This window comes from Bufo bufo, chromosome 11 (genome assembly GCF_905171765.1).
Source record: "Bufo bufo chromosome 11, aBufBuf1.1, whole genome shotgun sequence".
Taxonomy (NCBI): Eukaryota; Metazoa; Chordata; class Amphibia; order Anura; family Bufonidae; genus Bufo; species Bufo bufo.
In genome coordinates this window covers 68,188,347-68,213,275 of record NC_053399.1, presented here as the reverse complement: position 1 = coordinate 68,213,275, position 24,929 = coordinate 68,188,347, and the positions used below count along the sequence as shown (strand labels likewise).

The 24,929-nt window shown below is 42.6% G+C and overlaps 1 protein-coding gene across 4 annotated transcripts in view; it reads left to right on the top strand.

The window, feature by feature from the left end:
- GEMIN2 (gem nuclear organelle associated protein 2) overlaps nucleotides 1-24,929 on the top strand; it is a 210,191-nt gene that overhangs the window by 77,642 nt on the left and 107,620 nt on the right. For all 4 annotated transcript variants that reach the window (XM_040410958.1, XM_040410957.1, XM_040410955.1 and 1 more), the window contains exon 3: nucleotides 22,199-22,288. In XM_040410958.1, coding sequence (XP_040266892.1) covers nucleotides 22,199-22,288 — 90 coding nt within the window. The remainder of the gene's footprint in view (nucleotides 1-22,198; nucleotides 22,289-24,929) is intronic.

Here is a 24,929-nt window from a genome sequence, read left to right as displayed (position 1 = left end):
TTAAGAGTATTTAGTTTGTACTCAATACCCACTGATAAAGTTGATGCATAAGATATGGTGGAAAACTAGGGAAAAAATGAATGTTACAGGATATAGCACTCACACATCTATATGGCCTAATTGCTTATATCCGGAAGTGAATAAGGTCAATGGTGTGCAGCAGTGGGAGCAATATGGGTTGGGGAGGATGGCTCAACTATTTTCGGATGGGTCCTTGAAGAGCTTTGAGGTATTAAGACAAGAATTTAATATTCCACATAAATATTTCTATGTGTATTTGCAATTAAGACATGCTATCCATACTCAAGAGAAGAAGGGGAAGATTCAACAGGCAGCTAGTTACATTATCATTGACTACACAGCAAGGTCAGGGATCACTAGTGGGGTGATATCCATTTATTACAACACACTTAGAGAGGAAATTGAGAAAGCCAACCCACTGAAATTATATGAGAAATGGAGTAAGGATATTGAGGATCTGACTGAGGAGAAGTGGAAGGAAATTCTCACTGATGTACCGAAGCTGTCAATGAGTGAGTCGTATAGGCTCTCACAGATATATCTCTTACACAAGGTTTACAGGACACCTACATTACTGTTTAAAATGGGTTACAGGGAGAATGATGTATGCCCACGTTGTAACATGAGTAGCGCAGATTTGATCCATCTGATGTGGAACTGCCCAAGGTTACGAAGGTATTGGGTTGAAATAGTGGAACTTATAAGTAAGATCTTTAAAATCAATCTGGAAATTAAACCGTTGACATGTTTGCTGGGTTATGTGACAGTGCCTAGAAACATGCTTAAAAAAAAGGTTGCTGTCATGAGGGTATTGTACCAAGCAAGAAAGTGTATAGCATTCCACTGGATTGATGAAACAGCTCCTACGATTCAGGAAGTGGTAGGGAGGGTGCATACATTGGTTAAATTAGAAGAATATGTTTACTTGAAAAGAAATTCGGGGAAAAATTTGAGGAAATATGGTCTTCGTGGATTATGCATTACAATCTGTCAGAAGATTTGTCAATAGGGTGTGCGAGAAATGGTAGGGGTGGATGAGGTGTGAATGGTCAGATATGTGTAAGTGAACTGTGATAGGATGTCGGTACTGATATAATACATGGCGGCTTATTTGGCAGTGCAGAAGCTCTGTGAAGCAACGGATTCGTTTAGAAGAGAACGGAATAAGACGTATCCAGATGGACTTTTCAATTGCAATTAGAGACTGGATACTGTTGCCTGCTGCTGGTCGTGCACTTGGGGGGGGGGGGGGGGTTGGGTGGGAATGGAGGGTTATATTGTAATTGTATTACAATTTTTCTTGAAAAATCAATAAAAATTATCTGAAATAAAAAAAAAAGCGTATTTAGTTTGTAGATCCAGTACATTTCACAGCGTCTTATTTAGGGTTCTTGCGTTGGTGGACTGGTATTTGTTCAATGGGGGTGATTTTAAACCCTGTAAACTCACCCCCCTGCTAGTTCGCAGTGTGCCTTGACAGTGTTTCTGAAATTCTATTTTTTATATTTGACCAATGTTTATTTAATCTATTTCACAGAGTTTGTATAGTGCGATCCACATATTGTAGGCCGCAGGGACATTCTAAAACATACATTACATGTGTGGAATTAGTCCAGTGTGCCAAGTATTTGGAATGATTCTCCGTCCCTTTATGTTTTCAGAAAGTTTTTTTTGGCAAATGGTCCCACAGCATAGACATCTCGGTTGGCCGGATTTTTTGCTGCCTTGTTTTTGAGAGATGGCATTATGTTTATATTGCGATATAATTTGAACTATGTGCGATAATGATAGATCGCAATATATTATTTTCTTCTGTATGTATACTTGCAATCATCCATGTCCCCCAGCCAGCGCCATCAGCCCCATGCCATAGCCATCCTCCAACCCAACCGCCCCCCTTCCTTTGGGTAGATTCGGGCCCCTGCTAATATACTTACCTTTCTTGCAGGGTGCACGGCTGGCTGATGGAGTCCGCAGGAGACGGACTGCGTCTTCCCAGCATGCACTGGGAGGGTTCTGACATGACACACAGCGTCAGCCAGTGCAGTGTGGTGCTGAGTCGGGAGGCCACAGAGCGGTGAGTCAGAAGCTTCTTCAATTCACTACCGCTCCGTGGTCCTCTATCACGATAGGGCGATTATAGACTAAATGTATATTGTTCTACAAATTTATATTGTTTATATCGCCTACTCCTATTTGTAATGGTGGGATTTTTTTTTTAGGTTGCTCGGGGCTAGAATCTTTTTTTTTTTTTTAAAGTACGAGCTCTTCTGTAAGTAAGAATAATTTGGCTTAAAACAGGGTCTTTTTTATTTTTTTTTTTTAGAAGGTGCCAATGTTCAAAGTTCAAAGAGTAGTTCCTTTCCCTGGTAGAAGTTCTTGATTTTAGGCAACAAGCATTCTGATTGCGAGTTCTGACGCTCGTTTTTTTGTTTCGGGCACGATTTGATTAGGGTATCCTTTTTCGCTGAACCGTGATGATAGGATCTTTGTCGTTCAAAGTCTTTCGCTAGGGTACAATTTCGTCTCACTGTACGGGATATTACATTTCCATTTTTTTGTAGTGGCTACTTCTAAAGTCAAGATAGCTGTTGCTATCTACTTAAAGAGTCTGTCAGGATTTAATTCCCCTGGGTAAATATTTCTAGATCAAGGTATTCTGTTCTAGTTTTATGGTAGGACCCTGTAAACGATACCCCCCCCCCCCCCCACTTGTTTTAGATGTGCGATGAAGTCTTCTATGCTAGTGCTTTCCCCTTTCCAGATAATGATCAAATCATTAAAATCATTAATATACCTTTTGAAAAAGATAATGTTGTTTGTCCAGAAAGTGGTGTGATAAATGTGAGCTTCTTCAAACATACCCATAAAAAGGTTGGCAAAACGAGTGCCCCGTACCTGTCTGTAAATCAGATTTTGAAATTGGAATGTGTTAGGCCTCTTTCACACAAGCGTGACCGATTTAGGTACGGATGCATTCAGGGTGCATTCAGTGAAACTCGCACCGTTTTGAAAGCAAGTTCAGTCAGTTTTGTCTGCGATTGCGTTCAGTTTTTTCTGCACGGGTGCAATGCGTTTTGATGCGTTTTTCACGCACGTTATAAAAAAAGGAAGGTTTACAAACAACATTTCTTAGCAACCATCAGTGAAAAATGCATTGCATCCGCACTTCCGGATGCAATGCGTTTTTCACTGAAGCTCAATTCACTTCTATGGGGCCAGGGCTGCGTGAAAAAACGCAGAATATAGAACATGCTGCGTTTTGCACGCAACGCAAAACTGTACACAGACCCATTGAAATGAATTGGTCAGGATTCAGTGCGGGTGCTATGTGTTCACATCACGCATTGCACCCGCGCGGAAAACTCGCTTGTGTGAAAGGGGCCTTAGTATGAATTTGATGCTTTTGATAATGAACTTTTTCTGTTGTGTTGGCATTTGCGAATCTTTGGTCAAAAAATCGGATACGCATTTTATCCCTAGTTAATGTGAAATATTGGAGTATAGAGCTGATACACCTAGAGTCAGCCAATAGTACGAGTCTTCCCATTTCATACCTTTTAGTTACATTATAAGGGAGTCTTTGATGTATAATTTCAAGTTAATTACGTATTTTTGTTAAAAAAAAAAAAATCAATAGAAGGGTCCATTCACACGTTCGTTTTTTCTTTCCTGATCTGTTCCGTTTTTTGCGGAACAGATCTGGACCCATTCATTTTCAATGGCTCCTGAAAAAAATCGGACAGCTCAATGTCTGATTTTTCTTTTTTCTTTTCAGGACCCATTGAAAATGAATGGGTCCAGATCTGTTCCGCAAAAAACGGAACAGATCAGGAAAGAAACAACGGACGTGTGAATGGACCCTAATGGGAAAGATTTCTAGTAAGTGATAATACCGTGGAAATGATTTATCTACCCGGGGGATTATCAAGACTCTTGAGTATTTTGAGAAGATGATAAAAGCTGGCAAGGAAGGATTCTGTAACCATAATGTATTCCTTTTTTGGTCTGCTGATTCGATTCTAATAGTAGTTGGAAATCCTCACTGTCCTGTTGGGAAGGATCATCTATGAGAGCAATGTAATATTCGGTATCGGAAAGTATCTTTAAAGGGACACTGACAGGCCAAATCAGCATATATAGTTAGATATATGACATTGCAGGTCTTATACAGTCTTTTAAAAGCATATAACTATCCCCCCTGTCCACCTTATAAAGAGCGAAATATAAAGTTTTATAACCTGCTTGTCCGGTCACTAATCTGCCCAAGGGGCGGCGTTTCATGTGAAAATGCGCCCAGCCAGCCTTCCCAACTGCCGTTCTGAAGCCCCCCCCAGCTCATCAATATTCACTTCGCTGGGCGGCGGCTAGAACTCTCCCCAGTCCCGATCCTGCGCATGGGCAATTCAATTGTCCGGGCATCGTTCATGCCCAATCTTCTGCGCCCCGCCGTGGTTAGATCGCGCCTGCGTACACACACAGCCTGCCTGCGTCTTCGAGGCAGCTGCAGCCTCAGCCTCAGCCATGCACTGTTCAGAGCAGTGCTTCAGAGCGCTGCTCACTCACATCGTCAAAGGGGTTAATTATAGACAATTGAATTGCCCATGCGCAGGATCGGGACTGGGGAGAGTTCTAGCCGCCGCCCAGCGAAGTAAATATTGATGAGCTAGGCGGGGCTTCAGAACGGCAGTTGGGAAGGCTGGCTGGGCGCATTTTCACATGAAACGCCGCCCCTTGGGCAGATTGGTGACCGGACAAGCAGGTTATAAAACTTTATATTTCGCTCTTTATAAGGTGGACAGGGGGGATACTTATATGCTTTTAAAAGACTGTATAAGACCTGTAATGTCATATATCTAACTATATATGCTGATTTGGCCTGTCAGTGTCCCTTTAATGCTTCTTTAATGTAGTCTTCTTGTTCTATATAACAATGCCTCCCCCCTTGTCCGCATTCTGAATAATTATAATTCTGTTAGTTTGAAGTTTCTTTAAAGCTGATTTTTCATGTGGTCCAAGATTGTTTTGACGCAGAATTTATATTTATTCGCTGGAATTCGTCTGATACGACTGCATAAAAAATTGGAAGTTGGCTTTAGACCAGATGGCAGACCAGTGGGGGAGATCTGGTTCTTTGTCATTTGACTGTAGCTTGTGTTTCCCTTATTGAGTGTTCCTGGATTTTAAGGTGTCTTTATTGTTTAGTTTTCTAATAAATTTACTTGGGCCCAAAAATAGATCAAATTAAGTTTATTTTGGATGTAGGGCAAAAAGATGATAAACTTCTTTCCTTGTAAGTTTTTATACGTGGATAAATTAAAGTGTAACTGCTGGTTCATTTTTTATTCTCTAATGGTATAGTACACCCTGCTGTATAAGGGTACTTTCACACTTGAGGCAGAGTGATCCGGCAAGCAGTTCCTTTGCCGGAACTGCCTGCCGGATCTGTCAAAATGTATGCCAACCGATGGCATTTGTAAGACTGATCAGGATCCTGATCGGTCTTACAAATGCATTGAAATCCCGGATCAGTTTTTCCGGTGTCATCCGGAAAAACGGATCCGGCACTTTTTTCCCCCACATTTTTTTTCGGTCTGTGCATGCTCGGGGCGGATCCGGTATTTTGAGTGCTAATACATTTCTATGGGAAAAAAATTCAGGTAAGGCCTCTTTCACACTTGCGTTGTCCGGATCCGGCGTGTACTCCACTTGCCGGAATTACACGCCGGATCCGGAAAAACGCAAGTGTACTGAAAGCATTTGAAGACGGAACCGTCTTCCAAATGCGTTCAGTGTTACTATGGCACCCAGGACGCTATTAAAGTCCTGGTTGCCATAGTAGGAGCGGGGAGCGGGGGAGCGGTATACTTACAGTCCGTGCGGCTCCCGGGGCGCTCCAGAATGACGTCAGAGCGCCCCATGCGCATGGATGATGTGATCACATGATCCATGCGCTTGGGGCGCCCTGACGTCACTCTGGAGCGCCCGGGGAGCCGCACGGACGGTAAGTACACTGCTCCCCCGCTCCCCGCTACACTTTACCATGGCTGCCAGGACTTTAGCGTCCCGGCAGCCATGGTAACCACTCTGAAAAAGCTAAATGTCGGCTCCAGCAATGCGCCGAAACGACGTTTAGCTTAAGGCCGGATCCGGATCAATGCCTTTCAATGGGCATTAATTCCGGATCCGGCCTTGCGGCAAGTGTTCCGGATTTTTAGCCGGAGCAAAAAGCGCAGCATGCTGCGGTATTTTCTCCGGCCAAAAAACGTTCCGTTCCGGAACTGAAGACATCCTGATGCATCCTGAACGGATTTCTCTCCATTCAGAATGCATTAGGATAATCCTGATCAGGATTCTTCCGGCATAGAGCCCCGACGACGGAACTCTATGCCGGAAGACAAGAACGCAAGTGTGAAAGAGCCCTAAGTGTTCAGTTTTTTTGGCCAGAGATAAAACCGTAGCATGCTGCGGTTTTATCGCTGTCCTGATCAGTCAAAAAGACTGAACTGAAGACATCCTGATGTATCCTGAACAGATTGGTCTCAATTCAGAATGCATGAGGATAAACCCGATCAGTTCTTTTCCGGTATAGAGCCCCTAGGACGGAACTCTATGCCAGAAAAGAAAAACGCTAGTGTGAAAGTACCCCAAGTGCTTTAAAATTTGATCATTTTCAGTTTTACCTGCTAATAACTCCCACAGATGCATGCTACTTTCCTATTCAGCAGCTCTTATCTCAGAGCGTTGCTATGTGCAGCCCGTCTTCTCAGTATTATAACAAGAGATGGAGTTGCTCAGCCCTGACAGCCTGGAGCTGTGCTGAGGCAGAAAGTGGAGAGGGTGGGCTGCTTTAGATGGTGATATCTTCTCAATGGTAGCTACAAAATATGCACTTGGTCTGGTTTGAAAGCTAAGCCCAGCTCTAGTCCAAGCAACGGAGGAGAAATCATTGTTAACCACCTCAGCCCCTATAGCTTAAACACCCTTAATGACCAGGCCACTGCTTACACTTCTGACCTACAGTACTTTCACCGTTTATTGCTCGGTCATACACCCAAATGAATTTTACCTCCTTTTCTTCTCACTAATAGAGCTTTCATTTGGTGGTATTTCATTGCTGCTGACATTTTTACTTTTTTTGTTATTAATCGAAATTTAACGATTTTCTTTGCAAAAAAATGACATTTTTCACTTTCAGTTGTAAAATTTAGCAAAAAAACGACATCCATATATAAATTTTTCTCTAAATTTATTGTTCTACATGTCTTTGATAAAAAAAAAATGTTTGGGTAAAAGTTATAGCGTTTACAAACTATGGTACAAAAATGTGAATTTCTGCTTTTTGAAGCAGCTCTGACTTTCTGAGCACCTGTCATGTTTCCTGAGGTTCTACAATGCCCAGACAGTACAAACACCCCACAAATGACCCCATTTCGGAAAGTAGACACCTTAAGGTATTCGCTGATGGGCGTAGTGAGTTCATAGAACTTTTTATTTTTTGTCACAAGTTAGTGAAAAATGATGATTGTAAGAAAAAACAAAAATAATTCATCATTTTCCACTAACTTGTGACAAAAAATAAAAAGTTCTATGAACTCACTATGCCCATCAGCGAATACCTTGGGGTGTCTTCTTTCCAAAATGGGGTCACTTGTGGGGTAGTTATACTTCCCTGGCATTCTAGGGGCCCAAATGTGTGGTAAGTAGTTTGAAATCAAAATCTGTAAAAAATGGCCGGTGAAATCCGAAAGGTGCTCTTTGGAATGTGGGCCCCTTTGCCCACCTAGGCTGCAAAAAAGTGTCACACATGTGGTATCTCCATACTCAGGAGAAGTTGGGCAATGTGTTTTGAGGTGTCATTTTACATATACCCATGCTGGGTGAGAGAAATATCTTGGCAAAGGACAACTTTTCCCCTTTGTATATAAAAAAAAAAAAAAAAAAAAAAAGGGGAAAAGTTGTCCTTTGCCAAGATATTTCTCTCACCCAGCATGGGTATATGTAAAATGACACCCCAAAACACATTGCCCAACTTCTCCTGAGTACGGAGATACCACATGTGTGACACTTTTTTGCAGCCTAGATGCGCAAAGGGGCCCACATTCCTTTTAGGAGGGCATTTTTAGACATTTGGATACCAGACTTCTTCTCACGCTTTGGGGCCCCTAAAATACCAAGGCAGTATAAATACCTCACATGTGACCCCATTTTGGAAAGAAGACACCCCAAGGTATTCAATGAGGGGCATGGCGAGTTCATAGAATTTTTTTAATTTTTTTTGGCACAAGTTAGCGGAAATTTATATTTTTTTGTTTTTTCTCACAAAGTCTCCCTTTCCGCTAACTTGGGACAAAAATTTCAATCTTTCATGGACTCAATATGCCCCTCAGTGAATACCTTGGGGTGTCTTCTTTCCAAAATGGGGTCATTTGTGGGGTGTTTGTACTGCCCTGGCATTTGAGGGTCTCCGCAATCATTACATGTATGGCCAGCATTAGGAGTTTCTGCTATTCTCCTTATATTGAGCATACAAGTAATGAGATTTTTTTTTTTCGTTCAGCCTCTGGGCTGAAAGAAAAAATGAACGGCACAGATTTCTTCATTCGCATCGATCAATGTGGATGAAAAAATCTCTGCCCAAAAAAAGAGGGGAAAGGCGTCTGCCAGGACATAGGAGCTCCGCCCAACATCCATACCCACTTAGCTCGTATGCCCTGGCAAACCAGATTTATCCATTCACATCAATCGATGTGGATGAATAAATCATTGCCGGGATTTATTTTTATTTTTTTTATATACAAAGTGTTTGCCAAAGCATATGAACACCGCCACCACCTCAGCTCATATGCCTCGGCAAACGTATCTTTTACTGCAGAGGAGAAATCTCGTCTTGCAGCGCCGCATACACCGACTTTTGTGTGATCTGACAGCAGCGCAATGCTTCTGTCAGAATGCACATCAGTGCTGCAGCTAGTCGATCGGTTGGTCCACCTGGAAGGTAAAAAAACAAACAAAAAAAAAACAGGCCGCAACGCAATAAATTTATTAACTTTATAATAAAATTTGAACGGAACATATAAACTTTAACTTTTTCAACTGAACGTTAACTTTTTACTTACCGGTAATTTTTTTTTTTTTTTTTTAACCTTTTTATAGAACAAACCTCTCCTTCCCCATGGGACAATGTGCAAAGCGCAAATCGCCCAAAGATGTGGCGAAGTACATTATGCACTTTATCCCAGGTGAAAGGAGAGGTTTGCAGCAGCTGTGAGAGAAAGGGCCCTAATAGCACTGTGTGCCTGTCCTGTGAGATGTGATCCCTATGCTAGGTGTACCTGTGTGTGGTACTTCCGGAAACACTCCCCTAAGCATAGGGCAGGGTGGTCAGGGCAGTCAGGACAGAAATAGCGGGTGTCACGCCTTATTCCACTCGTGCTACAGACACAACATTTTTTTCGGGGTGGCGGTTGGTTTGAGGTACCAGGAACGACACTGGGGAAATGTCGTTCGTGTAGACGGCTAACTACACTGGTGGTTGGGGCCGCGGAACCTCCTGGATACAGAAGGTTCTCGATCTCTTCCTGAAATTTGAGGAAGGATCGTGTTCTCCCAGCCTTACTGTAGAGAACAAAACTATTATAGGCAGCCAATTGAATTAAATATACAGACACCTTCTTATACCAGCGTCTGGAAACTAAATGGGGAGCCAACATCTGGTCATTGAAGTCCACCCCTCCCATGAGCGCATTATAGTCGTGGACACACAGGGGCTTTTCAATGACACGGGTTGCCCTTTCAATTTGGATTGTCGTGTCTGCGTGAATGGAGGAGAGCATGTAAACGTCACGCTTGTCTCTCCATTTCACCGCGAGCAGTTCTTCTTTACACAAGGCAGCCCTCTCCCCCCTTTCAAGACGGGTGGTAACGAGCCGTTGGGGGAAAGCCCCGGCGACTAGGTCACACGGTGCCACAGCAGCCAATCTGTTCTAGGAACAAATGCCTGAAGAGGGGCACACTTGTGTAGAAATTGTCCACAAAAAGATGGTACCCCTTGCCAAATAAGGGTGACACCAAGTCCCAGACTGTCTTCCCACTGCTCCCCAGGTAGTCAGGGCAACCGACCGGCTCCAGGGTCTGATCTTTTCCCTCATAGATCCGAAATTTGTGGGTATAGCCTGTGGCCCTTTCACAGAGCTTATACAATTTGACCCCATACCGGGCACGCTTGCTTGGGATGTATTGTTTGAAGCCAAGGCGCCCGGTAAAATGTATTAGGGACTCGTCTATGCAGATGTTTTGCTCGGGGGTATACAAATCTGCAAATTTCTGGTTGAAGTGGTCTATGAGGGGCCGAATTTTGTGGAGCCGGTCAAAAGCTGGGTGGCCTCTGGGACGAGAGGTGCTGTTGTCGCTAAAGTGCAGGAAACGCAGGATGGTCTCAAAACGTGTCCTGGACTTAGCAGCAGAGAACATGGGCATGTGATGAATCTGGTTCGTGGACCAATATGACCGCAATTCATGCTTTTTTTGTCAGGCCCATGTTGAGGAGAAGGCCCAGAAAAATTTTAATTTCGGAAACTTGGACTGGTTTCCACCGGAAAGGCTGGGCATAAAAGCTTCCCGGGTTGGCGGATATAAATTGAGTAGCATGTGTGAAAGATGAGGGGGCACACACACACGGGAAACACTGGATGGTTAGGTGAATATGATTTCATATTCTAAAAACAAACCCCTAAAATATACATAAAACATATACTGTAACAACCTATATATTTACATATATGTCAATACTGATGGCAAAATCATATAAGCGCTGGCGTGAACACTGCTGTGGGTATTGTGAAATCACAAACAGTCCATACAGGCAATATCCCAATTCAAATGGTAGTGCGTACACCCTCCAGTATGTAGATTCGTATATGCGCAGGCGTGCAAACTACTGTAGGTGTGGTAAAGTCACATATAGTCCATACACGCAATAGGGAAATAACCGCACAGTGTGTTCCAATAGCTATGGTGGTGTTGGATATCCAGAGAACACACCAGTGGTTCTATGGACTATGTCCAATTAACACACTGACGTCCAATGTTCATAGGTCAGTGGAGCGCAGTTGGATAAACTTCCCAGTTACTTACAGTATCCAGCCGCTTGCGCTCACCCGGTCTCTCCCCTCCTTGCTGCCTGGCCGCAGCGCTGATTTCCCAGGTGGCCGTACCTGGCCGACTGTGGCGTCCCACGTGACCTGGTGATCTGGGGTTCCGGGCGGACGCTTCGATGACGTCACTGCTATGCGGCGGCAATTTCAAATTCGGAAGTGAATCTCATGCGCTTACAGCTTGGTATCCAGTTTCTTTAATCTTTAGCTTGAATCCACGCTCACTCTGTAATGCCAGACGCGTTTCAGGGTCTTACACCCCTTCCTCAGTGGCCACCGAGTGAGTGGATTCTCACTCCTTTTAAATGGTATTGACCCTCCCACAATTGTGCTTTTTTTCAGCTTGTTTCAATATGTGGAGTGGATTTGGTTGCTATTTGCATCACTTTTGCAATTTATACTTAAAACATAAAACATAATTAAAAAGACATGGTAATAAATATTGTTCCCCACATAGTAACTACAATGTTAAAACATTAAAACAATGTGCTCAGAGTGGAGCTGCAAGGTCAGGGATACATTTCGTGGAAAAAACGCATCAAAACCGCAGCCATGTGAACTGCGTTTTACATGCGGTTTTTGTAATCCAATGTTCTATAGGGCAAAGTGATCCCTCCCAAGGGACTTGGACCAAAACCGCATCAATATATTTCAATCTTATCTGTGGCTACATGATTTGTTGATTTGTTCCTCAAAATTCATGTGTTGATGGGGTAATTGATAGTTGTGTAAGAGGAGCCGTCCCGTGGGGAGGGGAATCACGGTGTCAAATTATTGATCAAACTGTGATATCTCATCCCCACCGGACAGCCCCCCGCAATCACAGGAAACCGAAAACCTCCATCTCAGCATTTAGACCCTTCGGTATAATAGTATCATACTCGAAGATTCTGCGGGATTCCTGTCGTGACATGTGTGCAATATGGTTGCCTCCTCTCCACATTTTTTTGACCCTCTCTATGGCAGTGAATTTTAAGCCAGTTGGGTCACAATTGTGTTGAATTTTAAAATGTTTCGATAGGGAGTGTGTTTCTAAACCTTTCTTGATGTTTGCCACATGTTCAGCTACCCTTTTTTTGAGTGTCCTTTTGGACCTGCCTATATATTGTTTCCTACACCCACATTCCAACAGATATATAACATCGGTAGAATCACAGGTGAGGCATTCCTGTATCTCTACACTGAAGGAATTTGTTGTGGACTTTACGCAAGTTGTTTTTTTAGGGAAACTTGTAATCTTGCAATTTGTGCATCTGCCACATTTAAAAAATCCATTGGTCGTTAGCCAGTTGTTCTTTTGTTGCTGTTGCCTATCCTTTTTGCCTTTCACAGTTGGGGCTATCTTACCTGCCAAATTGATTGCCCTTGTGTACGTTATTTTTGGTACATCGCTCAAAAGTGGGCCAATTAGTTTATCATTTAGCAGATGTCCCCAATGTTTGCGAATGCTTCTTTCCATCACTCTATATTGTGAGCTAAATGGAAGAATAATTCTTAGTGTTTCGTCTCGTGGTTGTGATGCCCCTATCTCAAAGAACCCCTCTCGTTCCATCTTCTTGACTTTTTCCAATGATTTATCTATCAACTGGACTGGGTAGTCCCTTTCTAGCAATTGTTTCTTCAAGCTAGCAGCCTCTTCATCAAACTTGCTATCAACTGTACAGTTCCGCTTGAGTCTGCGGAACTGACTAGTTGGTATGTTGGTCAGCCACCGCGGAAGGTGGCAGCTAGCAAATCTGATGAAGCTGTTTTTGGCTACGGGCTTGAAAAACGTACTGCATTGCAGTCTGCAATCCCTAATCCATATCTCTAAGTCCAAGAACTCTACTTTTTCTTGACTGATAGTCGGACTAAATACAAGATTCTTGTCATTTTTGTTGATGTCACTAAGGAATACATCAAGAGATTCCACAGTGTTACACCAAATGAACAAGATATCATCAATGTACCGCCGCCACAGCACCAGATCCGTCCCCAGCCTGGGTAGGATGATCTCTCTCTCCCATTGAGCCAAAAAGAGGTTGGCATAGCTGGGGGCGAATCTGGTGCCCATGGCGGTACCGGTACACTGCAGATAAAACTCCTGCTCAAAGGAGAAATAATTATGGGCTAAAATGTATCTCACTCCATCTAATAGGAATTCTAACTGTTCCACAGGGAGCCCAGCATCTCCTGACAATTGCTCATATAGTGCCTGTGTCCCCCTGGTATGTTCAATGACTGTGTAGAGGGATCCAACATCCAATGTCCCCAAGATCCACCCATCTACCCAATTGACTTCTTCCAATGTTTTAATGTCAGTGGTGTCACGGATGTATGATGGCACCCGCTTGACATAAGGTTGAAGCCATTGATCAATGTACTTGGATAGATTACATGATATCGATTGAATCCCCGACACTATCGGGCGACCTGGAGGTGCTTCCAGGTTCTTGTGGATCTTGGGGACACAGTAGAACATTGGGATTCTCCTCTCAGTGTCCAGGATGAATTTGGCTTCCTGGTCAGAAAGAAACTCAGCTTTTACCCCCTTTGCACAGTACTCTTTCAAAATATTATAATATTCCTGTGTGGGGTCCCCCTTCAGTTTTTTGTAGGTATTTTCTGATCTTAGCTGTCTATAGCATTCCTCTACATAATCTGTCGTATTGAGAATGACTACGGCCCCACCTTTATCAGCTGGTCTGATTACAATATTGTTTTCTTCCTGTAAGGATTTGATAGCCCTAATCTCTTCTCTGCTTAAATTTGTGTTGATCTTGCGGCTTTTTATTCTTCTCAGGTCACGTTTAACATTGTTCCTGAAGGTGGCCATTTCACTGCTGATCTCCTGCCTCGGGAATTTTTTAGATCTAACTTTAAGATCTGTATGTGCGTATCTGTGTGTATTCCCTCCCATATCAATCTCCCTATTAATGGGGTTTTTGAGGAAGTATTTTTTGAGACATAGGCGTCTGATAAATTTCTCCACTCCTATGTATGTGGCGAATTTATCCATAGCATTAGTGGGAGCAAACTTGAGGCCCTTATTAAGAAGTTGCACCTGGATTTCTGTAAGTGCAACATCACTGATATTTATCACATTGGTGGTTGGTGTTTTTAATTCTTGTGTTTTCTCCTTTTGTGCATGTCGTCCTCTCCGAATTCTTCGTTGTGATCGTGCCTTTGTGATCTGCTGGTTGTTGGTGTGTGATGGTGTGCTGTGTTGTGATAGTGTCTGTGTTCCTGTCTGTGTGTCTGGTAGTGCCCCCTGCCCTGTGCATATTCCCTCGGACGTTCCCTCAAATTGTAATCGTGGACATACCCTTGTGCTTTGTGACTGTGTATTCTGGTCTCTTGACGTGGTGGAGTGGGAGTGCGTGTGTTCCTTATTCGTGCTTTGTGGTGTGGCGGTGTAAAATCGAAAAAATGTGGTGTTGCCAATGTTTCGTATCTGTTTGAGATTTTGACATTCTCAAACTGTGTATTTATGTGTTCAACCTCCCTTTGTCCATATGTCTCAGTGATCTCTTTTCTTTCCATGTGTTGTAATTTTCTGGATTTTTTGCCTATTATTTCCCTTTCTAATGTGTCTAGGTTTTTGCAGATTCTCTCATGCCATTTGTGGACTACATCGGTATTTGGGAAAGTTTCCATTTCCCTTTTCAGGGTATCAATTTGCCCTGTCATTTCCTCTGTCATTTGTATCCTCCTTTTAATAATCATTTGGACAAGGGCCTCCGACTGTGTTTTCAGAAAGCCATCCCATTCCTTTTTAAATTTGTCACTCACCAAATCAGACGCAGGTGTCTTGGCGAGTGTCAAACCTTTAGGGATGAAGCCCTTGTCCAAATATTGCGTAAGTGATCTTATCTCCCATTTATTACGCAATTGACGTTGCAGAGTCCTCTCTAGAGCTTTAAAAACATCATCCACTGATCTTGTACTTTCTGTTGATGCTTCTCCTTCCATATTGAAGGTAAAAGCCTCAATTTTTTTATATTATCTAAGTGTTCCCAGATGTCCATCTCGAGATGGGGGGAGCTCAGCTGTTGAGGGTAATTGGTAAAAAATCGTATATGAAATACAGCGGCTCACCCCTATCACGTATGGATAGGTGCTCACCCTCTGGTCCTACCCTCAAGACCTGAGAGAAAAGAAAAGTAAAATCAATTACCCCATCAACACATGAATTTTGAGGAACAAATCAACAAATCATATAGCCACAGATAAGATTGAAATATATTGATGCGGTTTTGGTCCAAGTCCCTTGGGAGGGATCACTTTGCCCTATAGAACATTGGATTACAAAAACCGCATGTAAAACGCAGTTCACATGGCTGCGGTTTTGATGCGTTTTTTCCACGAAATGTATCCCTGACCTTGCAGCTCCACTCTGAGCACATTGTTTTAATGTTTTAACATTGTAGTTACTATGTGGGGAACAATATTTATTACCATGTCTTTTTAATTATGTTTTATGTTTTAAGTATAAATTGCAAAAGTGATGCAAATAGCAACCAAATCCACTCCACATATTGAAACAAGCTGAAAAAAAGCACAATTGTGGGAGGGTCAATACCATTTAAAAGGAGTGAGAATCCACTCACTCGGTGGCCACTGAGGAAGGGGTGTAAGACCCTGAAACGCGTCTGGCATTACAGAGTGAGCGTGGATTCAAGCTAAAGATTAAAGAAACTGGATACCAAGCTGTAAGCGCATGAGATTCACTTCCGAATTTGAAATTGCCGCCGCATAGCAGTGACGTCATCGAAGCGTCCGCCCGGAACCCCAGATCACCAGGTCACGTGGGACGCCACAGTCGGCCAGGTACGGCCACCTGGGAAATCAGCGCTGCGGCCAGGCAGCAAGGAGGGGAGAGACCGGGTGAGCGCAAGCGGCTGGATACTGTAAGTAACTGGGAAGTTTATCCAACTGCGCTCCACTGACCTATGAACATTGGACGTCAGTGTGTTAATTGGACATAGTCCATAGAACCACTGGTGTGTTCTCTGGATATCCAACACCACCATAGCTATTGGAACACACTGTGCGGTTATTTCCCTATTGCGTGTATGGACTATATGTGACTTTACCACACCTACAGTAGTTTGCACGCCTGCGCATATACGAATCTACATACTGGAGGGTGTACGCACTACCATTTGAATTGGGATATTGCCTGTATGGACTGTTTGTGATTTCACAATACCCACAGCAGTGTTCACGCCAGCGCTTATATGATTTTGCCATCAGTATTGACATATATGTAAATATATAGGTTGTTACAGTATATGTTTTATGTATATTTTAGGGGTTTGTTTTTAGAATATTAAATCATATTCACCTAACCATCCAGTGTTTCCCGTGTGTGCCCCCTCATCTTTCACACATTTTATTTTTCTCTCAGGTCCTGAGGGTAGGACCAGAGGGTGAGCACCTATCCATACGTGATAGGGGTGAGCCGCTGTATTTCATATACGAAATTGAGTAGCATACCAATTTGTTTCTGCTACGACTAAGTCCAAGAGCTCCGCAGTCAAGAACAGCTCAAAAAATCCCAGGGCCGAACCGATCTGAGCTGTCTCAACCCGAACTCCAGACTGGGCGGTGAAAGGGGGAACTACAGGTGCGGCTGAAGTTGGTGACTGCCAATCAGGGTTTGCCAGCACCTCAGGGACTCTAGGGGCTCTACGGGCCTGTCTTTGCAATGGCTGCGACGGGGTAACTATTGCACGTGCCACCGTACCAGCTTCAACTGCCCTTCTGGTGCTCGCCACTTCACCATGTTGTACGGCAGTGCTGGTACTAGGTCCAGGATGGGCTGCGCTGCTGGTGTATGCCTCACCACGTAATCAGACAGCGCCAGCCCCACTCTGCTGCTCTTGAAACTGATCCTGCACAACCTGTGGTCTAGCGACACGGGGCCTGGTACGCCTGGTGCTATCAGGGACCTCAACCTCCTCGTCCGAACTTTGGGTCAGAGAGCCACTGCTTTCTACAGGTTCATATTCTGACCCGTTAGATTCGTCAGATGAGGGTTCCCATTCCTCATCCGACTGGGTCAGAATCCTGTAGGCCTCTTCAGAAGAATACCCCCTGTTTGCCATTTGGACTACAAAATTTAGGGGTATTCCCTGAGACTACCCAAGAAAAGGTAGGCCGCTGCGGTTGATAAAAAATATCAAAACTGATTTTTTTTTATCGCCGGAGTGCTTGTAAAGTGATTGTGCAGTGATTAAAAAATAATAATTTTTTTGTCACTGCGGTGGGGCGGGCGTGGGTGAACGTACGCGTGGGTGACTGATCGGGCAAACACTGCGTTTTGGGTGGAGGGCGAGCTAAGGTGACACTAATACAATTATAGATCTGACTGTGATCAGTTTTGATCACTTACAGATACTATAAAAGTACAAATGCTGATTAGCGATACGCTAATCAGCGAATAAGTGAGTGCGGTGGGCTGGGCGCTAACTGACGCTAACTACCTAACCAAGGGACCTAAACTATCCTAAAACTATAAGTCAATACCAGTGAAAAAAAGTGACAGTTTACACATCACTTTTTTCCCTTTCACTAGTTGATTGACAGGGGGCGATCAAGGGGTTAATTCGGGTGATGGAGGGTGATCTGGGGCTAAGTGTAGTGTTTGGTGGGTACTCACAGTTTTGTCTGCTCCTCTGCTGGAACCAACCGACGAAAAGGACCAGCAGAGGAGCAGACAAGCCATTTAACACCTTATATTTATAAATATAAGGTGTTAGATGGCTTCTCATTCGATTTTTATTTTTTTATTTTTTATTTTTTTTAAATCAGCAACCTGCCAGCAACGATCATTGGCTGGCAGGTTGCTGATGAAATACTCCTCCAACTTTTGCCGGCCCGCGATGCGCGGGCCGGCTGTGACCGAAATCTCGCGTCTCGCGAGAGGACGCATATATGCGTCCAGGTGGAAACAATCAACCACCTCCAGGACGCGCCGCTGCGTTCGGCGGTCCGGAAGGTGGTTAAAGGGCTTCTGTCAGCCCACTAAACCGTTTTGTTTATTTTTTATTTACTAATAATCCCTATACTGCGAGCTCTGCATACATAAGTTAAATAATCATTTTGGTTCAGTAGAATTTGATAAAAAGCTATTTTTAAAATATGCAAATTAAATGCTAACAGGCAGGGCCAGCATAGAACGATTCTGTTTCCTGGCCCTGTCGATCACAATGCGGAGGGGCCGTCATTGAGGGAAATACAGGATGGCCTCAAGGAAGGGCAAAGATCATCACAGTAGGAGCAGCAGAGGAAGTTGGTGAAATAGAGGCACAGAAATATGGTTGCTAAGGGCTAAATACAGACATCAGAAAGGTTAAATTAGCTGAAAAATGCAGCTTCATGAATATCTTCCCTTCAGCATCACATATATGTTAGGATTTTCATTTTTGGTAGTGAAATGGCAGTTACACTTTAAAGATACCTAGGGTTTGAAGAATTGAAAAATCTATTTCACAGAAAGTATTTACGTTTTTCTTTTTGTTCCTCCCCTCTTCTGTATTTTTCTCTTTTCATTTGTTTGTGTTCTAATGGTTGGAAGTAGTTGGTGATGGTTGTCGTGTTGGGGCTTTTCTTAATTGGGTATATTGCAGTTGGAGTGATCAAAGGAGGTAGGGGTAAAAAAGATAGGGATGTTGATGAACCCACTGTTGGAAACTGTTCTGAATTATAATTGGCTGTTTTATAATCTTCCAGATTAGTGATACCCGATCGATACTTTTCTCCCAGTATAGGCTCAGTATCGGGGTTTGCCTTTTTATCGATACTAGGCTACATTACTGCCAAAAAAAACTAAATATTAAGTATAAATCACCCCTTTTCCCAATTTTACATACAAAATATATAAACAATAAATAAACATATCACATATTGCCACTTCCGAAAAGTCCAAACTATTAAAATTTTTAAAAAAAACTTTTATGTGGTGAACGCTGTAACAGGAAAAAAAATAGGATGGGACTGTTCTATTATGTGCTGGACATTCCATAAAATGCGTAATGCACGCAGCTTTTTTTTTTTCACATGGTATCGAGTATCGGAATACTTTTTTTTTTTTTTATGGTATTGAAACCGAATCAAAATTTTAGCATCGCAACAAACCTATTCCAGATATGGATTCTTTGCTAGAGTGTACGTGTTCAGCTTGAAGTTGCTCAGAAACTGTTGGTCTGGCTTTCAGGACATGATGCGGGTACGAAAGGAGAGTATGGTTGTGTGTTATCACAAGTGAATCTGCTTCAAGATCTGATGATCTAGATGGAACTGGAAAGGTCAGTGTGGACTCTGATGGAGAGTTCAGGTAGATGGAGAACTGTGTCGGTGGTAGATTTAGTGGTGCACAGCCTGCCATAATATCTTCACCATAATATCTTCACTTTCTAAAGAGAGTAGAGGGAGTATTGGTTGAATGAATCTGTTGTGCAGTAGTACTGGTAGCGTTGGTGTTGTCAGGAGAAAATAGTGGAGTGTGACGTTCTAAGTTAGATGCTTCTGTTATGTTTTCTTTGGAATTTAGAGGTGTACGTGTTTTGTTGTTGAGTAATATTTTTATGAGCTTGTATTGGTGTCTGGTTGATATTGTCATTTGTACGCTGGGTACGAGAGTGTGTAGATGTGCTGTGTTTATATTTCTGGTAGTGTTGTTTTTGTTTTGTTTTTGTGGTCTTTGTGACCGTTGTTCTTGTGGGTTCCTTGATCTGTTGCCATTGATGTACACACAACCCCCTTTTCTGTGTTTGTAAAGTTCATTGTTGGTATTGGTGTTTGATTTGAATGGATGATGAGGTAATGAAATTGTAATGGTTTGTCCAGAGGTCTTCATTACCATTTGGTTGTTCAGTTTTGAGCCAATATTTGATATAATTTGGTCAGATTTTGCTACTATCTCTTGCTAGTTTGGCTTCTACTCCTGATGTTTTGGAACACTACGGCTGCACACCTGGTGACGGACTACTTATTTTCTACAAACCTACAATAGCGTTGTGCCTATCTCTAGCACAACCATCCAAGGTGAGCCTCCACTTCTTGTTCTATCAACTAGGTTTGAAATTTAGAACATACTACCCTATGGTGCGCTTTTCTTTTGTATGATTTCTCAGCTACTGAATGCCCAACTATACATACGCTCACTTTTTTAGACCTGGCGTGAGCGAGAAAAAGTCGCAGAGTGCGGCGCATATAAGGCTACTTTTACACTGCTGTTTCTGCGTCCGCTTGTGAGATCCGTTTCAGGGCTCTCACAAGCGGCCCAAAACGGATCAGTTTAGCCCCAATGCATTCTGAATGGATAAGGATCCGTTCAGAATGCACCAGTTTGGCTCCGTTCCGCCTCCATTCCGCTCTGGAGGCGATCACCAAATCACTGCTTGCAGAGTTTTGGTGTCCGCCTGACGATGCGGAGCCAAACTGATCCGTCTTGGCTTACAATGTAAATCAATTAGGACAGATCCATTTTTACTGACACCATATGGTGCAATAAAAAAACTGATACGTCCCCCATTGACTTTCAGTGGGGTATAGGACGGATCCGTTTTGACTTTGTTCATGCTAATGCACACGGATCTGTTCTTAACGGATACAAGCATTTGCATTATCGGTGCAGATCCGTCTGTGCAGATACAAGACGAATCCGCACCAAACGCATATGTGAAAGTAGCCTATCTATACCAGAAATATGCCTACTATAGGCATATTTCTGGATAGTAAATGACCCCCATATATATTTTTTTTCCTTTGGATTTTGCTCATAAAAAGGTTTTAAAGGTTTATGAGCAAAATTTGTAAAATCTTTTTCATCACTGCATCCCAAGACCCATAACTTTTTTTTATTTTACGGAGCAAAATGTGGGTGTATTTTTCATTGGTATAATTTTGTGGTACAACACTTTTTGATTGCTTTTTATTGGTTTCTTTTGGTGGCGGCTATGCAAAAAACATTTCTTAGTGTTCACTGTATGGAATAATTTACATGATATTTTGTACTTCGGATTGGTATTGACACAGCAATACCAAACGTGTGGAGAACATTTTATTTTTGCAATGGAAAATGTGTATTTTTATTGGAATCTGGTTTTTAATTATTTTTTAACCATTTAATAGTCCCACAAGGGATTATAACAGTTTATCTTTTGATCACTTCTAAAATACAATATGCTGTTCCTATAGTGCATTTTATTTTTAATTTCAGTGCTATACTGACAGTGACCAGCAGGCTGTGCCAAAGAGATGCAACAAGCTGCAAAATTCTAGATTTAGGCCTCAGGCCTGAACTATGTGTCAGCCTGCCTTTGCTGACATCAGCACCCCACAATCTCATTTGCGGGGTGCTGATGGGACACAGAGAGTCTGCTCCCTCTGTAACTGCTTACATGCGGCAGGCCCCATTACCTGCAGCATGTAAGAGGTTAAACAGTCGGGATTGGCGCTCCTGCGGGTTTGGGCTGTTAGAGCAGGAGCACTGTTCTCCACTGTACAGGAGACCGCGGTGAAAAGGCGGCAACCCAAGGCACCTTTGTGACTGCCGTAAAAAGGCATTTGGGTGTTTACCAAAAGGTTAACCCAGGTCCACATTTACCGTCGTGGCTGCATCTGAATTCTGGCATAACATACACACAAAAATTTGCACCTGATTTTCACATATTTACAGAGAATGTGAGCCAAAAAGAAAAATCCACTGTGCCTCGCCCACCAAGGGAGTGTGGCTTCATGGAAAAGGGTACATGGCTTAAAAAACACAATTATGAACTAATGTTTTGGCACGAAATTCTGTGGCGGAGTAAGTCAACTAATAGGTGATATAAACAGTCTAACGGAGCACCAGATTTATCATCAAGCTTCAATCACTATGATAAATCTGATTGTTATAAATTTATATTGTCTACATAAATCTGCCCCATAGTTTATACAAAGTTTTACTGCACAAAACAGTTTGTGTTGGCCCGATAGAAGGTTCAGACTATATTCGCCTTTTTTCTAAATGTACACTTTTGCTTTTGTCTCAGCTGTCTGGATGCCAGCCTGCTCCTGAAGGATATTCACCAAGTCTCCTATGGCAGCAACAGCAGGTAGCTCAATTTTCAGCTGTACGTCAGGTAAGCAAATGCCAAAGGCAATATGGAAGAAGTACTTTGTATCCCTGTGAAGGTTCTTATTTTTTCAGGTCATGGTACAGTCCTGATCAAAAGTTTAAGACCACTTGAAAAGTGGCAAAAAATCATATTTAGCATGGCTGGATCTTAACAAGGTTCCAAGTAGAGCTTCAACATGCAACAAGAAGAAATCAGAGTGAGACAAAACATTTTTTGAGAATTCAATTTAATGAAAACAACGAATAAACTGAAACCAGCAGTTTAGGACCACATGCCTTTAAAAGGCCAAATCTGTGCAAAGATGTGGATTCATTGTCATTTTCTGTCAGGTAGTCACGCGTTGTGATGGCAAAAGCAAAAAAACTCTCCCTTTTTGAACGTGGTCGGGTTGTTGAACTGCATAAGCAGGGTCTCTCACAGCGCGTCATCGCTGCTGAGGTGGGAAGCAGTAAGTCATTTGGAATTTCTTAAATGATCCTGAGGGTTATGGAACAAAAAAGTCAAGTGGAAGACCGAAAGAAATTTCATCAGCACTGAACCGGAGGATCCAATTTGCTGTCCATCAAGACACTGGACGATCCTCGACCCAAATTAAGGCCCTTACTGGTGTTGACTGCAGCCCCATAACCATCAGACGGCATCTGAGACTGAAAGGCTTCAAAAACAAAAAACGTCTTCAAAGACCTCGTCTCCTTGAACGCCAAAGAACTGCTCGTTTGGACTTGGCAAGAGAGCACCAAACATGGGACATTCAAAGGTGGAAGAAAGTTTTATTCTCTGATGAGAAAAAATGTAACCTTGATGGTTTCCAACGTTACTAGCATGACAAGCAGATCCCACCTGAGATGTTTTCTACGCGCCACAGTGGAGGGGGCGCCGTAATGGTCTGGGGTGCTTTTTCCTTCAGTGGAACAATGGAGCTTCAGGAAGTGCAGGGGCCAGATGTTGCAGAGAGCATTCCTCATGACTGAAGGCCCTCATCTGTGTGATAACGACTGGGATTTTCAAGAGGACAATGCTACAGTACACAATGCCCGCAGGATAAAGGACTTCTTCCAGGAGAATAACATCACTCTTTTGGCCCATCCTGCGTGTTCCCCTGATCTAAATCCAATTGAGAACCTTTGAATATGAATGGCAAGGGAAGTTTACAAAAATGGACAACAGTTCCAGTAGATGGCCTTCGTGCGGCAGTCTTCACCACTTGGAGAAATGTTCCCACTCACCTCATGGAAACGTTTGCATCAAGCATGCCGAAACTAATTTTGGATGTGATTTAAACAATAACGGTGGAGCTACTCATTACGGAACGGAGTTCATGTTCGGAAGCTGGATTTCTGTTTTGTGGGGGGGGGGGGGGGGGTGTTAGTTTTTTTTTTTTTTTTTTTTTTTGGAGGTGCGGTCCTAAACTTTTGTCTCGCTCCCATTTCTTCTTGTTGCATGTTGAAGCTCTACTTGGAACCTTTTGTTAAGATCCAGCCATGCTCAATATGATTTTCTTTGCCATTTTTCAAGTGGTTTTAAACTTTTGATCAGGACTGTATATCAGTAGCAATAAGTCGGTGTAGCTGGACTTGTATTTTTCTCTTTCTAGTTTCTTAATTACATTAACTTGTAGAAGAAATCTCTGGCATTAAATACTGGTTACTCATTCTAAGATCAGCATAATTTGTTAATCATAACCCCATACCTTACACTTTTTGCACTCCTCAAGACACTACATTGGGGAAACAAAACAGCAGCTAAACCAGTGTTTGGGCCAACACAGAAGCCTGCTAGTGGGCGCTGGTGTAGCTCTTATATTTTACAGGATTAATTGTAAATGGAGAGCATGTTGGTGTTCTAGATTCAGTGTGAGGGGTCCGGGCATATTGGGGGGGGGGGGGGGGTTACTCTCGGATAACCATTTTTAAGGAATAAGTTATGAACTTGAAATTTAAATGAGGCAACAGAATCTGATCACAAAAATTTTCACAGGAACCAGATTTCTTTGTTAAAGAAAAACAGATCACTATAGAAAGATTCCAATGCTGTTTGAAAGTTTGTACATTCATGACTAAATGTTTGAGATTAACTGCCTGAACAATAAATGTTTAAAAATACCTTTAGTTCTATTAAAAAAAACTTGTGGCTCCCCACATGTAATCAAATATCATGCTGGGCAGAGGACACTAAGGTTCTGTGGTAGCAAACATTTCAGATCCTAAGTATTGCTCTGCCCACAGATTGCAGATATCCTGCTTAATTTGTAATGTGTGTGAATTTATATGCAACTGTTTTGTACCAGAGCATTAGATTATACAGTCGTGGCCAAAAGTTTTGAGAATTACATAAATATTGGAAATTGGAGAAGTTGCTGCTTAAGTTTTTATAATAGCAATTTGCATATACTCCAGAATGTTATGAAGAGTGATCAGATGAATTGCATAGTCCTTCTTTGCCATGAAAATTAACTTAATCCCAAAAAAACCTTTCCACTGCATTTCATTGCGGTCATTAAAGGACCTGCTGAGATCATTTCAGTAATCGTCTTGTTAACTCAGGTAAGAATGTTGACGAGCACAAGGCTGGAGATCATTATGTCAGGCTGATTGTGTTAAAATGGCAGACTTGACATGTTAAAAGGAGGGTGATGCTTGAAATC